The sequence below is a fragment of the Podarcis melisellensis genome, assembly GCF_964234715.1.
Source record: "Podarcis melisellensis genome assembly, chromosome: 7".
Classification (NCBI taxonomy): domain Eukaryota; kingdom Metazoa; phylum Chordata; class Lepidosauria; order Squamata; family Lacertidae; genus Podarcis; species Podarcis melisellensis.
In genome coordinates, this window is record NC_138539.1 from 67,693,674 (window position 1) to 67,710,383 (window position 16,710).

Below are 16,710 nucleotides of genomic sequence, written 5' to 3' on the forward strand. Positions count from 1 at the left end.
AGTGTGCATCAAAGCGGCAGTTGGAATGAACATTAATTCAAAGGTCCACTGGGCATGTAGAATGGATTGCACAGTTGTTTGGATCTTTGCCTTTGTCTCAAAAGCTCTCAAGACTTATTCCAAAATATCAAACTCAAATGGTGTAATTCTCAGTGACTCATTCTGGTGATCAAATTAAACTGGTTTGGATCTAGGCTTAGTTACACTTAGAAGGTGTCCCTTGAAATTGACAGGATTTAAGTTAGCCCAATTGATTTCATTGGGTTGAAATCAATTGTCTTTGAGATGCCATGCCACATAGGAGTTTTAAGAATATTTTTGAAATGTCACTCTTTAAAATCAAAGATGCGCAAGAGTAAAATCCATTGTGGAAGTCTGTCTTCAATTCTGAACAACAACAAAAAGGCTTTTTGGAAAGCTTTTGAAGCCTTTGATGCAGTCCTGCAGTCCAAATTTAGTCAATAAGCTATCTTTGTTCCAAGCTCATTACATAATATTTAAGACAGCAGAGGAAAACGATTAAATTTGCTGAAGTTTTCCATAAGAACTTGGCATGGACGTTATTCTGTTTATATCTGAAGTTATCAACAGTATTTTCATTGACATTTCTCAGACTCCTTCCAACTTCATCTTTTGAAGAGTTCTTACACAATGCCCACTTTGTTAAAATGTCACTGTAGAGACTATTTCTGCTGTTCATAGTATCACAGATGTAATTAAAGTATGAAGGGTAAAGATTCAGCACTGTCGACCTCTCAAGATGTATCATTTAAGCACTCAAATTTGCTTACAGCAAAACCCACCATAACTCTGAAAATTTATATATTTCACCTGCTATGCAGGAAAATTGATGGGATAGTTGTTATTTTAAAAATCTTGTAAAAGTGCAATGCGCATCAGAATTCATTGTGTTATTCTTGCAGGCAAATGAGTGAAAGGCCCTCTATAAAGAATTATGACAAGTTTGCATATGTCTTCTGTAAATAGTTGCTATTTATAATTAAGCATGATCCAGCCAAAACTAAGGATCATTATTTTTAATTCTCAGTGGACTTTTATTAAGGCAGTTGGACAAACTTTGTAAATTTATAGCAGGAACATGTGGTCCTCCAAGATGCAGCTGGTCTACAACTGCCATCGTCTCTGACAGTTGGCCATTCTGGCTGGGACTGATGGAAGTTGGAGTCATGGAAGCTGCTTCATACTGACACAGACCAGACCATTAGTCTATCTAGCTTCCAATCAGCAAGCTCAAGAGGCTCAGTGGTTTAGTCCACTGAGCTCCCGTTGCTCTGTCCCAGCTCCTGCCAACCTAGCAGTTCAAAAGCACACTAGTGCAAGTAGATAAATAGGTGCCGCTGGGGGGGGGAAGGCAAATGGTGTTTCTATGCACTCTGGCCCTCGTCACAGTGTCCTGTTGTGCCAGAAGCAGTTTAGTCATGCTGGCCACATAACCTGGAAAGCTGTCTGTGGACAAACGCCAGCTCCCTCGGCCTGAAAGTGAGATGAGCGTCATAACCCTATAGTCGTCTTTGACTGGACTTAACCATCCAGGGGTCCTTTACCTTTACCTTTTACCTCTACCTAGCTCAGTATTTTCTATGCTGGCTGGCTGTGGCTCTTCAGGATTTCAGACAGGAGTCTCTCCCAGCCATACCAGGAGGTGCCTGGATTGAACCCAAGACCTTCTGCCTAGGACCACTGAGATGAGTCCGTGTACATCTTGCAGGCCACAGGCTCCCCACTTTTGATTTAAAGAGTTCTTCAAGTGAGACTTAAACATGCTTAACTTTGTCTGAATCTTGCCTACAATAATAGGCTCAGATTACCATTGTTATTGTCCTCATGGCAATTTGCTATTTGTCCCGAAAGATACCACTTGCTGCAAATAGTGTTTTCAAAGCAATAGCTCAAGGAGTAGCAGTTTTTGTTTTTAAAAGAGGATATGGAGTGAAGAGCTCGCTCACTCTCCTCTTATGCTGCAGTCCCAGTCCAGATCAGGATCCCCACACAGAGAGATGCATGTTAAGGAGGAAGTGTGACAGGTGCTAAACATGTTTCTTTTTAATCATATCATTTGGCCCTAAACTGAAGCTTTTGTTATTTCAGTAGAAACTGGACTCCTTAACTCCTTTTTTCTTTCTAGTTTTTCCATCCCTCTGAGTCCAATAAGCCAGCCTTCCTGATGCATTTCATAAATGTATTTAGTCTCTGTTTGCTGGATCTCATACATCCTTCGCATTCTTAAAGAGCAATAATAAAAAAGGAGTTTGGTTTCGCTGTTGTTTCTTAATTCAGATTAATCTTGTATAAAAATGGCCATCTACAGTACATACATGTTTGTATTTGCTGTAGTCGTCAGCCATTCCCCAGCAAGTCCTACAATGTCAAGGCCACTGGAAAGTTGGTTGAAGTAACGAGGATGCCCTGAAATGTCAATAAATTGAAGATAAAACAGGTCATGCCTTTTGAAGAAATATTAGAGGCGCTTCACTTCATCAGCAAAGTTTCCAATTTGTTAGGGTTGCCATATTTCAAAAAGCGAAAGAGGGGGGGAAATGCAGGTTTTGAGCTATTTTTAAGGAAATTCACCAAAATCTAGACTTCCGACATGGATTTCCCCAGACATTTCAGTGATTTCCAATTGCCGTATTCTGGCAATGTCCAGGAAATCCCAGACATATGGCAACCCTAAATTAGTGGTACAAATTAGTGGCAGTTAAAATATATTGTGAAGAAGGAAGAAATCCCTAGATACCAGCCTTGAGGGGTTTCTACATAGTTAGGTAGAGCCATGGGGGGGATGTTTGTACAGGGAGGTACAGTAGCAACTGTGGTAGAAGAAAGCTCTTGGCTTATGTGGATAATTCATTAAACACACACACAAACAGAAATGAACATCTACTTAGTTTCCTCAAGACACCATAGTCCTCAATGACCTTCACTCCAAGAAAACCAAACTCTGAGTAAGCATTGGAACCCCCTGAAGTCTCACCACTTGGAGATTGCGACGTGTGCAACCATATGGCTCTTTCATAAAAGTGAAGAGGGAGAAAGAAGAACACAAGAATTCGGCATATGTCTAAAGCTCTTGGGTCACTTATTATACTATGTGCAAGTAGAATGGTGCTGAATGCAGTCATTTCTGCAGCACATAAACAAGACCAATGGGCAGATGAATGTATGTAAACAGAAAGTTTGTAAGCCACCAGACTGCAATAGGAAGACGCATGCTAGAGCAGCATGAACAGATCAAGGTGGCCCACCATCCTGTTTCCCATGTTGGTTGGCCACATGTCTCTGGGAAGCCCACAAGTTGGGCAAGGAGGCAATATCCCTTCCCTGTGGTTGACTCCCAGCTCCTGCCATTCAGACACATGCTCTCTGTGAACCCAAAGTCCACATGGCTGCTAGCCACTGAAACAATGCTGTATAAACACAACGAGCAGTTACCTGTTTTGACTCCATATTTCAAGGTATCCCTACAGTCAACAAGTATTTGTTCCAGAGGTTCTGGCTGATCTGAAAGTTCCACGCTGAAGCCTTCCAACCCTTCCAGAAGCTGGTGAGGGTGGTGGAAATCCAGCACTTTCGTCTTTCCATCGTAGGTCTTTTTGATGTAACTCAGGAGAATACCCACAACTTCATGCAGGAAACGTTCTGTCAGTTCCTCGCCATTCTGATTAGGCAAAAGATCTGGGAGTTGGAGGAGAGAAATTCTGTTTAATGATGTGTAGGATTCAGGAGGAGACTTGGGGCAAAGGCTGATTTGCATGAGGTTGCACATTTAAATCTACAACTGGATAGGAAAATGGGGTCAAGCTTCTCCCAACCATTTTAACCCATGGTCCTTCCATCCATCCCCTGCCCCAGTCCCAGCAAGTAGGACTGTATGTGCACCACACAACAGGACCTTGAGATGAATGGAAGGAACACATAATGACTGTTAAACAGTGATGGGGAAACAGTGACTCTCCAGATGTTGGACACCTGGACTTTATCTCCAGCTGTTGGCCACTAGCCTCAACTTTCAGAGGACCACAGGTTCCCTACCCCTGATGTAAAAAGTACAGGGGGAGAGTCTCCAGCTTCAGCATCAGCACTGCTTCTTTACATGACACCTTTCCATAGTTCCAACCATGCTCCAAGTGGCTTACAATATGCAAAGATATACATAATTTCAAAAATAAGAGAACAGTGGTCACAAGTGATAAAAACTTATCGAAACATACACAACAAAATTAAACAATCCCCACATGCTGTAATAAGATTTAAAAAGTGGTATACAAAAATGACACGAGTAACGGCAAAACTAGCATCTCCAAAATTAAATATGGATCACAACAATGACACCTAAGCAACACCCCGCTTCAAGATTCTGCAGACATCCTGAGAAGCAGGTCTTGAAGGATTCACAATGGGGTGATTCAGAAACTGTACATGTAGATCTTAAATTTCCACCTCTCTCCCCTACACACACACACACACACACACAAACACACACACATGAATATATTAATCCTACCTGACTCAAAGATGTTTGAAAAATTGGTCACAAAGCTCTCAATGGTAGAATCTTTCTCTCTCTCTTCACTTTCTCCCTGGAAGCTAGAAAGACGCTTTTGTCTCAGTAGGTCAGGTCCAGTACTGATCTGTTTGTCTGGAAATGAGGAATAAAAAAGGTCAATACAAAGGATAAGTAAGCTTGCTAAAATAGTCATACCCAGTTTAAAACTGCAATGCCCCATTGCTGTATTGGATCAGATTGTTATTATGTGTGTGATCTTTGCTGCCTGTTTTGTAGTATCTTCAGCTTGTAAACCTCCTTGTGTAAATTGCCCTCCATTCCCCTTCCTTTGACACACAAACATCCCCTGTCTCTCTGCCACAGCTGCGCCAACTTGGGCGCCACACTGTGGGCTCTCAGGGTGTGCGCCACAGAGTGGCATGTGTGCTCCGACACCGCATTGGTGCCTGGGACTCATACAGTGGGCTGCAGTGGGCCCCATATAGGCCCCGCATCAGTGGCACATCCCAGTCCAGCCGCTGCCTAAGCGCCAGAGGTAAGGCAGTAGCAGCAGCCTGGGGGTGAAGGCCAAGCAGTGGTACTGGTGGGGTACGGAGGTCAGGCACGCAGAAAAAAATTGTGGTTGACCGGCTCCCCGGGGCCCCCTGGAGTTGGTGCCAGTGTTCTGGTCTATGCTTGATTGGCAGACTCACGCAAGCCCTTTTCAGGCATCCTAATGCCTCCATGGCTTCTTAAAAAGCAGAGACATCACCTTGCCAACAAAGGTCCGTATAGTTAAAGCTATGGTTTTCCCAGTAGTGATGTATGGAAGTGAGATGTATGGAAGAAGGCTGATCACTGAAGAATTGACGCTTTTGAATTATGGTGCTGGAGGAAACTCTTGAGAGTCCCATGGACTGCAAGAAGATCAAATCTATCCATTCTAAAAGAAATCAGCCCTGAGTGCTCACTGGAAGGACAGATCGTGAAGCTGAGGCTCCAATATTTTGGCCACCTCATGAGAAGAGAAGACTCACTGGAAAAGACCCTGATGTTGCGAAAGATGGAAGGCACAAGGAGAAGGGCACGACAGAGGATGAGATGGTTGGACAGTGTTCTCGAAGCTACCAGCATGAGTTTGACCAAACTGCAGGAGGCAGTGGAAGACAGAAGTGCCTGGCGTGCTCTGGTCCATGGGGTCACGAAGAGTCGGACATGACTAAATGACTAAACAGCAACAAATGCCTCCATGTGATGAGATAAGAGTGAAGGGAGAGCAGGAACCAGTGCACTAAACTTGTCCCACCTGTTGCTCAATTTGGAACCCCGGAAGGTGATGCATAGTAAAAATGCACACAAGAGTACTATGGGTAGCAAAGAGTTAGTGACTCCAAGAGACTAAAGGTAAAGGTACCCCTGACCGTTAGGTCCAGTCGTGGACGACTCTGGGGTTGCGACGCTCATCTCGCTCTATAGGCCAAGGGAGCTGACGTTTGTCTGCAGACAGTTTTTCTGGGTCATGTAGCCAGCATGACTAAGCCATTTCTGGCGAACCAGAGCAGTCCAAGGAAACGCCGTTTACCTTCCCGCCAGAGCAGTACCTATTTATCTACTTGCACTTTGATGTGCTTTCGAACTGCTACGTGGGCAGGAGCAGGGACTATGCAATGGGAGCTCACCCCGTCGTGGGGATTCAAACCGCCGACCTTCCGATCAGCAAGCCCTAGGCTCAGTGGTTTAGACCACAGTGGCACCTGTGTCCCTCTCTCCAGGAGGGTACATAGGATGAAATCATCCTTTCCACCTGTTCTGTGGTCTCACCTATTCTTTTGCTCTTTGTGTGCTTAGAGAACACCAGGATGAATCCCAGTAGCCAGCTTTTGTTTCGCAAATTCTATGGCACTGTTCTGCTCAATAGCAAAATACAGCGCTCCCTTGCTACACTGTACACAATCTTCCCCGCCAGAGAAGAAGGGGTGAGGGAAGATCTCTATCAGAGCTTGCCGCCTGACGCAATTGCCTCACTTTGCCTCTCACAGTCCTGTGAGAGACTGTATTTCCATGGCCTAACTTTGTGCTGCACTTAGTGCTTCACCAGGTCAGGTATAGCCTCTTCTTCCCTTATTCTCTTTTTTAGTGTGGGTCTGTGGCACATTGTCACACTCACTCTTCAGCCTCAGGGGCTATTTTTACCCAAGGTATGTGTATACTGCATTGGCTGGTTATATAGGTATAACTTCATACCTTCCAACATTTCTCCGATGCTATTTAAAATTAATTTAGCAGAACTCAACTCCAGAGAGAAAACAAAACAAAACGTGAAACATCTGATATTTGTTTTAGTGCATTTGATTTTTGCTGAAATTTTCTGCATGGGGAAAAAAATAGATCATTTACACAGTTAATGACTCAGTTTTACCTGCAAAGCACAGGTGCCTACAAAGATATTTGCATACAATCATCTGAAGGGGCGAAATTGCACCTGCTACAAATAGAAATCTACATTCTACGTGTCAATCCCCCGTTTTTCTCCTAGTGTGTTTTATGGCACATTCTACAATGTGGCTTTGTCATTAAAATATACTGTGCTGAAAATGTAAATCTGTTCTCATTTTGCCCAGAATCCATTTTGGTACATTTAATACCTCAAATGAAAGCATGAGTTGTAAAGCGACTTTTTTTTTCTTTTCCCACTCATGCAAAATGACTGTGAAGTAATTTCAGAGATATAATCTTTTCCTTCTAACCACTTGCAAAAATTTGATAAGGGCGAGGGGAGTGGAAGTGGAAAGACAGAGAGAAAGAGAGAAGTGTCAAATTATATCCCTGGACAATTAGCTATTTGCAGTTGCATGCCTTCCGCAGCGCTTCGTATTCCCATGTCATTCTTCCTTTTCATATTTATAGCATCTTTGAATGTACTGCCAGGGCTTTTGGAAAGTTACGTATTTTCACTGGGAAAATCTTAAAAGGAGAAACGGTGAGGCAGTGGGTGTCCCTTTGTTGGCAGTGAAGAATTGTCTCTGTGTGCAGATCCTCAACAGCCATAGCTGAAGAGACTGGGTTACTGGCCTGGGAGCTCAGGAGGAGGAGGAGGAGGAGGAGGAGGAGGAGGAGGAGGAGGAGGAGGAGTTTGGATTTGATATCCCGCTTTATCACTACCCGAAGGAGTCTCAAAGCGGCTAACATTCTCCTTTCCCTTCCTCCCCCACAACAAACATCCTGTGAGGTGAGTGAGGCTGAGAGACTTCAGAGAAGTGTGACTAGCCCAAGGTCACCCAGCAGCTGCATGTGGAGGAGCAGGGAATCAAACACAGTTCACCAGATTACGAGTCCACCGCTCTTAACCACTACACCACACTGGGGAGCACCCTAACAAGAAACAGGAGGTGGTAGCCAGAGTCCTGAAACTGGGAAATTATGGCTTGGATCATGATGAGGCAGCTATGAATGAAAGGGCTCCTTCCCTTCAGAGCTCTGACTGAGGATCCTGCCTGCTTAAGTGAGGGGTGCAATTTTCACAGATACCCCCTTCCCCTGAACCATGTCTCATACTGCTCTGGAGAGTCCCCTAAATCTACCTGCCCTCCGGAGCATGTGGGAGGGCACAAGAGGCTATAGGGGGGAGCATAGGAGCCAACTCCTAGGGGTCGAGGTCCCATTGGCTCCCCCAAAAAATATCTGAAGGGGGATGGCCTGCCCAAATTGATAGACTTTTTCATTCAAATGGTGTGGTGCAATGTGTCATGTGATCAATTGTGCAGGGCAGGGCTTACCTCCCCCCCCCCAATATTTTATTCAAGTTGGGGCCCCTGGAGGGGGGGAGAAGGGATCAATGAATGTCATCTCCCCTGCCCCATTCTGCTGGGCGAAGCATCACTCGAACAGATCTCAATTTAGAGAGACTCCCATCAGCTGGAAGTCTGTCTGGTTTGTAACGCAATAAAATCTTTAATTAAAAACGAAAGAAAGAAAGAAAGAAAGAAAGAAAGAAAGAAAGAAAGAAAGAAAGAAAGAAAGAAAGAAAGAAAGAATCCAAGCCATTGAAATGACTGTCATTAGCCAAAGGTCTTGGATTGCATAATGATTGATTGATTGATTGATTGATTGATTGATTAAACTAAGCATCTCCTACTAAAGAAAGTACAGAAAGACAATACTGCATATGTTTATCCCTGAGAAGGAGGAGGAGGAGAATTTGGGTTCAAATAAGTGTTTGCTGGATGGAATTCCATAGCAGAGAATCCACAGCAGATCAAATAAGTGTTTGCTGGATGGAATTCCATAGCAGAGAATCCACAGCAGATCATCCACAGCCCAGATAACCAATACAGTACCCTCCAAAAGTTATTGAACTACAACTCCCATCAGCCCCGCCAAGCACAGTCAATGGTCAGGGAAGGTGATAGTCACGATCCAACCACATCTGGAAGTTGCCCCATTAGCAACCCATGTCATAGAGATTTCCTGGACAAACGTCCAGTGTTTCTCAAACTTGAGTCCCCAAGCTGTTGTTGGACCACAACTCCCATCATCCCTGACCACTGGTCCTGCTAGCTAGGGATGTTGGGAGTTGTAGTCCAACAACAGCTGGGGACCCTAGTTTGAGAAACACTGTCGGATAGACCAAAAGTATTAAGACTCTACAGACCTGGAAGAACATCACAGGACCCATTCTCATGTTGAATTTTTAGATTTGTGTCTGCATCTGAATACAATGAAAAGAAATGTGAAATCTGAATCAGCTCTGTGAAGTCTGTCTTTACATCTGTACAGCAACTGAAGGAGAAGCAATGAGAAACCACCAAAGATTTCTTAGAAAAGTTTCTGTTTAACTGTTGAACATTAACAGCAGAAATATTTATTTTAGGAAAGCGCACATGAAACATTTCAGATAAAAGACTGAGCTCCTATATGCCTGATAAAAATTAGTTACCTAATAAACTAATAAAAATTAGTAAAAAAAAAAACCCAACCTTATAATTGTTCCTTTTGGGGTTTTGTTGTTTTAAAACACATCGCCGCCCATTTGTTAGCAGGAAAGAAAGAAGGAAGCTTTTAAGATTTAATTTCTTTCCTGACAGTTTAAAAACAACACCACCATAGCTTCTCATCATATATAAAACAGCAGGTGGCTTTTGAGGAAAACAAACATCAAGGATGAGGGAACAGCAGACAAGAGACCAACCTGTGCCTGCTGCTCTTGTCTTTGAGGATTCTGACCCCAAATGTTCTGAACTTCACAACCACCACCCAAACACTTTGAATGACTTCTCTTTCGCTTTTTAAAATGTATCAGTACAAAATGGAAACCGTGTCCCAGACTCTCTCGCCCTGACAAAGTCAACAGATTACTATTTTTAAATGTCTTGAACAGCTAGATTTTTAAAATAATAATAATAATAATAATAATAATCTGCTAATGATATCTGCGCACTTACTTGTTCTGTTGTTCACCATCTGGAAATCCATTTCTTTGCCGCTCTGAATAACCATGCACGGCAGAAAAATATCCAGAGTAGTAAAAAGTGCAATTTCTCAGCAGCCCTAATATGGACAAACACACAATTCTCAAATGTATCTGCTGCTGAACCAATTTGTTTTACATAGTTTGGTATTTGTTGAATAGATAGTGCCTCTGGGCGTTCCAGTTACTTGTTAAAGCAAAAATGGGTGGAGACAAAGAATTCTGATTTCCTTTGGGTAGGGTTTTTTTGTTTTGTTTTTTGGCATTGCTGGCTTAAGGCTCTTAGGATTCTTTAATTATTTGTTAGGTCAAATGCAAGGAATATTTTTCCTTTCTGCTGTGCTCCTTCTCTCCCTGCCAAACACACAGACATCCCTATACATTCTTTGCAGCAGTTTGATAACAATGACCGCTCCCCACATCAAATGGGGGGCACCCTTTATGTGGTCACACGCAGCCCCCTGGATCCCAGTTTGGCTCCTGGTAGCATGGGCTGGCTTTGCCCTCCCCAGGCTGGATACCTGGAAGTCTCTGCCTACCTCAGCCAATCACCCAATCCCGCCTGGGAAGGCGTTGCCAGGGAATTGGCCAGGTAAGGGGAAGGACCGCCCTGCCCACACAACAGAGGGAGAACCTTACCTGCGAAGCGCCACTTGGCTCCAGAGCTTCTCCCACCCTGCCCTCCCTCAGTTAAACCTTCTTTTGCAGGTTAACCTCTTCTCTTTGTGGCTTAGGGCCCTCGTATTTACAGGACCGCCTCTCCTGGTATGCCCTGCAGGGGACCTTAAGGTCCATGAATAACCATAGTTTAGAGGTCCCGGGACCTAAGGAAGTCAGATTATCCCCCACCAGGGCCAAGGCCTTCTCAGTGATGGCTCCAACCTGGTAGAATGATCTGTCCTATGAGACCAGGGCCCTGCAGGATTTAACTTCCTTCCGCAGGGCCTGTAAGACAGAGCTATTCTACCTGGCTTTCAATTTGAACTTAGCCTGATCTTTTATTCCCCTTCCTTCTCTCACCCTCCCCTTTTTATGAAGATTACCCACTCTGGAATCCCACAGCTAATTCTCCCCTGGTCTCCTCACTGGCCCAAATAGGACTAATTTGGTCAGCTAGCCCTGGTGATCATCTAATGTTTATTGGATGGATTTCCCCCCTAAATTGATTTTGAATTCTGAATTTATTGTTATTCACGTTTTATACTGTATTTTATGCTGTTTCTTATTGCATAAGTGTTTTAAATTTGTTGTTAGCCACCCTGAGCCCGGTTTTCTGAACAAGGAAGGGCAGAGTATAAATAAAAACTTATTTATTTATTATTCTCCACAGGTATGCGGGCGCTGCTACGTCATGGTCTCTGTTGAAGGCCCAGAAAGGAATTTTCCTGCATTGGGCAGGTTTTGCCTTCCCTGTAGCAAAACATCACAACTTTGGCAGTTTCAGGCCTTGGGCGGAATCCTTTGGTCTATCTTCCCTAAATGGGGGGGGGGGTGAAGCGGTAACCCACGCCCCCCTTGCGGTGGTGATCCCAGGGTTCCCCATTAAAGGGGTCTTGAGGGGAGGCATTGGCCATACGCCGAGAGGTTGTCATTGCTCTCCCCTGCGACGGCGGCAAAACCGGGGGGCGGGCTCTCTGCTTGAACATATGTTCTCCAGAGCCAGCCCAATCTCCACACATTCTGGATAACCCTGATGTTTCCCAGATTCCTGGCTGGGGACTGGGAAGGATAAACGCCCAATGCCTGAGCCAAGGTCTCCCTATATCCGAAACTTAATAAAGTTTTGGCCAATTCTAATCCCATAGCATGTTGTCTTGAGTCATTATTCCATTCAGGAGTCACCTGGCATTGGGGGGACTCCGCCTGTCCATGCAAAATTAAAAACCTTTCAATAAAAACCCTCTATTTCATTAAAAATCCTCTCTTGGAGTTATGGCATTTTATAGCAAGAAACTAAGGGAGCAATCCTGCATGCAAGAAACTGGTGTAAAGCTAGCCAGCCTAAATTAAGCTGGCATAAAGTTACACCAGATCATAGGAGTTAAGTCCTAAGGGCTGAGGTCCCTTCTGCTCCCTCCCCCCCCCCCGTAAAATGCAGAGCAATAAAATTTGCACCAGCTTAGCTGCAGGAGTTGTTGGGAGGAGGAGTACATGATTTTTGTTAGGGGGCAGGCCTTTTGTTTGGGGGGGGCAGAACCTCAGTTAGCTACGTGTTTTTATTAATTTTTATTGATTTAGGTGGACAGCAGCCCCTCCCTGCCCCCCACCCTGGCTATGCCCATGCATTCAACCATCTTAAACACTCCACTCCAGATTTCTGGAGTCTCTTCTTCTCCTGAAGATGTCCCACAAGGCAGATTTTTCCTCAGGGTTTGTTCATGAAACCTATCCCACAAATTAGTATAGCCTCAAGGCGCTGGAAGTTTAGGACCAGGGTTTTCCTTCTCCTAGATGGGCTACTTTCCCAGGCTGAAGAGCCCCATCTGACCCTCACTTCCCTCTACAGCACGTGCAGAAACAACCTTCCTGATCACTGAACCCACTATTGAGCTCGTCCGCTGAATCTGCCATAGCTTGTCTTCACATGCAGGGGAAGTCACTGAAGGTTTGAGAGCCATCAGCTACCCTCACCTGGTTTAGCCAGCCAGTCAAAGCCATTTCCTGGAGTGTGGATGCTGTCACATGATGTCAGCTTCTAGGAACCACAGATGACAGCTGAGGCATGGTGGGGACTAAAGGTGGACAAACTACCCAAGAAGGAGCATAACATGTCCCCTAGAGTTATTTGTTGTTGCTGCTTAGTCGTTTAGTCGTGTCCGACTCTTCGTGACCCCATGGACCAGAGCACGCCAGGCATTCCTGTCTTCTACTGCCTCCCACAGTTTGGTCAAACTCATGCTGGTAGCTTTGAGAACACTGTCAACCATCTCATCCTCTGTCGTCCCCTTCTTCTTGTGCCCTCCATCTTTCCCAACATCAGGGTCTTTTCCAGGGAGTCTTCTCATGAGGTGGCCAAAGTATTGGAGCCTCAGCTTCAGGATCTGTCCTTTCAGTGAGCACTCAGGGCTGATTTCCTTCAGAATGGATAGGTTTGATCTTCGTGCAGTCCATGGGACTCTCAAGAGTCTCCTCCAGCACCATAATTCAAAAGCATCACTTCTTCGGCGATCAGCCTTCTTTATGGTCCAGCACTCACTTCCATACATCACTACTGGGAAAACCATAGCTTTAACTATACGGAACTTTGTCGGCAAGGTGATGTCTCTGCTTTTTAAGATGCTGTCTAGGTTTGTCATTGCTTTTCTCCCAAGAAGCAGGCAGTCTTTTAATTTCGTGACTGCTGTCACCATCTGCAGTGATCACCCCTCCCTTAAACCCCCATACACCCCGGTCACAACATCTGGAGAGCCATGAGTTCCCCATTCCTGGCTTATAAACTGATATTCTCTGCATTAAGGAAATGTTTCTAGTGGTGACAAATATAATAATTTACTCGGAAACTTCCCAGGAATTGAGCATGAGAACTGCTGCCTTAATATAATATTTTCTATTCATGTCTCTCAGATACTCTCAGAGGACCACATGATTGCTTGCACCTTCTTTTCATAGTTTTTAAATGCCTTTCATCTAATTTCCTGCGGCTTAATAGATGTTCTTTTCATTTTCTGGATCATTTATCATGTTTTGATCAAAGTTCTTTGTACATTTCCCAGCTGAGCAATCACGTGTGCTTTTGTTTCACTAGTGGGAATGGGAGTAATCAGCTAAGATTAACCACATTTCTTGTAATGGCAGAATTATATCAATAAAGAGGACTAGAGGAGATAATATTTCACAATATTTTGTTGTTGTTGTTGTTGTCCAAACACTCCCCTGTTTCGCAAGAAGAGCAAGCGGCTTTCAAAAATTCAACAAAATAGGAAATGTTTGATTACATTACATCTTCAGCTGGGTGGTTTACCAAAAGGAGTTTGGATCACAATTTAAAACATGATATTAGAGCTGGTGGAGAATTTAGAATCAGTTTTTATTTTAAGGCAAACCTACCTATTATGTACTTTCCAAAACAAAATGTGAACTGAAATAGGGACACCCTTTAAAATTCATACTTCTCTGAATTTTGTGGTGCATTTCTGTAGTCATACGATCATAGAATTGGAAGGGACCACGGGCTCATCTAGTCCAACCCCCTGCAATGCAGGAATCTTTTGCCCAACATGGGGCTGGAACCCACGATCCTGAAATTAAGAGTCTCATGCTCTACTGACTGAGCTCTAGTCAGTCTGAGCAGTACAGTGGTACCTCAGGTTACAGACGCTTCAGGTTACAGACTCCGCTAACCCAGAAATAGTGTTTCAGGTTAAGAACTTTGCTTCAGGATGAGAACAGAAATCGTGCTCCAGCGGCACAGCAGCAGCAGGAGGTCCCATTAGCTAAAGTGGTGCTTCAGGTTAAGAACAGTTTCAGGTTAAGAACGGACCTCCGGTACGAATTAAGTACTTAACCCGAGGTACCACTGTAATGTGTAGGAAAATGCACATACTGGTATAGAATGTGTATAAAAGTCTACCTATTAGTAGAAATAACATACCAGGGTTCCCTGTTAAATGGGTTGTTTTGAGGGGAGGCTTTGGCCGTATGCCTAGAGGTTGTCATTGCTCTCCCATGTGATGGCAGCAAAATGGGGATGGGCTCTCTCTGCTTGAACATATGTTCTCCAGAGCCAGCCCAATCCCCCCACACACTGGATATCCCTGATGTTCCCCAGATCCCCGGTGGGGGACTGGGAGGGATAAAAGCCCAATGCCTGAGCCAAGGTGTACCCACATCTGAAACTTAATAAAGTTGTGGTAATTTTAATCCCATAGGATATTGTCTTGAGTCGTTATTCCACAGGAGCAGCCCAGGGTTTGGGGGACTCCGCCTGTCCACACAAAGAGAATCTGTGTTGCAGATCCACCAAATTGTAAGTCCTGCCCATCTCACATCAGGCAAAATAAGGGAGCTTCAGGGAAGATTCTGAGCTTGTATTGGTTCAAGGGCCAAGAGACCTCAAGGGGGAAGGCAGACGGGGATCCTTGTGTTGTTGATTTCAGTATGCCTAGCATGCTGTACAATTGCCAGTGCTCCAGTCTGAAACAAAACATTTACTTGCATTATCTCCCTCAGGTACAAATGGAGCATTAGCAGGAAACTACTGCTTATGCTGGCCTGCAGCACAGTTTTAAGTTTGGGTAGCAGAAAGTTACCCGAACCGAGCTTTATGAGCGAACAGGGAAATTGAAGAACCAGTACACTTTGCATATATGACAAATGGAATGAGCATGATTCTGCCAATTGTGCTTTTAAAACTGATGAATGTCGAGTGGCAAGTGACTATTTTTGAGAAGTGTCTCTTTCCAATCATCATAAATGAAAGAACGCTCATTTTATGGTTTAAGTATATGTGAATTTGTCTGTCAAATCACCTCAGAAATTGCACTTGCGGTTAAAGGCGATGCCTTACTTCATCCAGAAGGGCAATTAATCCTCCCTAGAGCTGCAGTAAAATCTAAGATATTAGTTATTGATTTAAAGTTTGGACATAAACTTCGAAAGGCCAAACCTCAACATCCTAATCAATTACTTGCTAAAAGTGTAATATTTTCCCTTGGTGATATATTCTATAGCATCAAACTTTTAATATATGTATATCCCAATTTTACTCACCAAGTTACGGAGTAACAGTAATTCTAAAACAGTGTTGCATTACAGACCACTTTTTTCAATTCTTAAATAGCCTCATATAGTAATCCACCTGAAAGGCTTCTGTATTTCAACTAACCTCCCTCTGCATTCATAAATTTCTCCTATTCTTTGAGGTGCACATTATGAACTCTCAAAGCTCTATCTGGGCCCAAGCACAACAGCATTTGGTGACCAAGCAAATGTTGGGGCTTCCTCTGACAGGACTCATTAGCTGAATCCTACAGAGTCCACCCACCCCACCCTCTGCTGAAATTAGGCCTGAAAGAATGTCTCTATTACAGCAAATAGAATAGGTTTCTCTGTGTGTTTGGTTATTTATTTTTATTAGATTTGTATACCACTGTCAGAGCTGCCCAAGGTCCCAGCTCACAGAGGACCAACGCCAGTTCTTGTTATATACAAAAGTCTTTATTAAGGTTCAGTTTCGATTCCAAAGCCGCGGCGCGCAGCTCTACGTCTCAACCCTAGACCGCTGAAGCTCCATCTGAATCTCCTCCCCCCAGACACCAGTTCAAGACCCTAGCCTTGCTCCACCGCTTCCTTTGCTCCTTTCTCCTCTGGGTCCGTCTGCCCGCCGGGGTGTTGCCCTTTCTGGACTCTTCTGATGCTGAAGAGTCCCCGGATTCTTCCCCCTGCCTCCGGCGTGCTTTAGGACCTGGCTCCCAATCCTCGCTCCCGGCTGTCCCGCGCGCCTGTGCATTTGAACTTGGCGCGCGCGCCCAGCCGGCAACTTTCCTCCTGACCGTTACGCTGCTTCTGTCACTGCTTCCCCGTTCGGGGGGGCTCGCTGGATCTGATTTCCCCTCTGTTCCCTCACTCAGCGATAGGGGCGTGGTCATCCTCTCTTTCCCCTGGAGTCATCCTCTCTTTCCCCTGGAGGGGAAGCCGGTCCTGACACCTGGGACTCTTCCCCCCCCGCTACGCTCTGGTGGGGAAACTGGTCCCGATCTCCAGCTGCTGCTTTGGGAGTCACCGCTGGTCCCTTGCT

The 16,710-nt window shown here is 44.6% G+C and overlaps 1 protein-coding gene and 1 long non-coding RNA gene across 3 annotated transcripts in view; one reads left to right on the forward strand and one right to left on the reverse strand.

Moving 5' to 3' along the window:
- The window catches only part of LOC309373753 (glutamate decarboxylase 1-like), a 30,459-nt gene extending 20,354 nt beyond the window's left edge, over positions 1-10,105 (reverse strand). The window contains exons 1-5 of one of the 2 annotated variants that reach the window (XM_081918246.1): positions 9,949-10,105; positions 9,159-9,215; positions 4,526-4,660; positions 3,454-3,696; positions 2,337-2,427 (exon numbers count right to left, since the gene is read on the reverse strand). In XM_081918246.1, the coding sequence (XP_081774372.1) occupies positions 2,337-2,427; positions 3,454-3,696; positions 4,526-4,660; positions 9,159-9,215; positions 9,949-10,003 (581 nt within the window). In that variant the 5' untranslated portion in view covers positions 10,004-10,105. The remainder of the gene's footprint in view (positions 1-2,336; positions 2,428-3,453; positions 3,697-4,525; positions 4,661-9,158; positions 9,216-9,948) is intronic. The other variant, XM_081918245.1, reaches the window with a different exon arrangement.
- LOC309373836 overlaps positions 1-16,710 on the forward strand; it is a 265,180-nt gene that overhangs the window by 128,694 nt on the left and 119,776 nt on the right. The window lies entirely within an intron of this gene.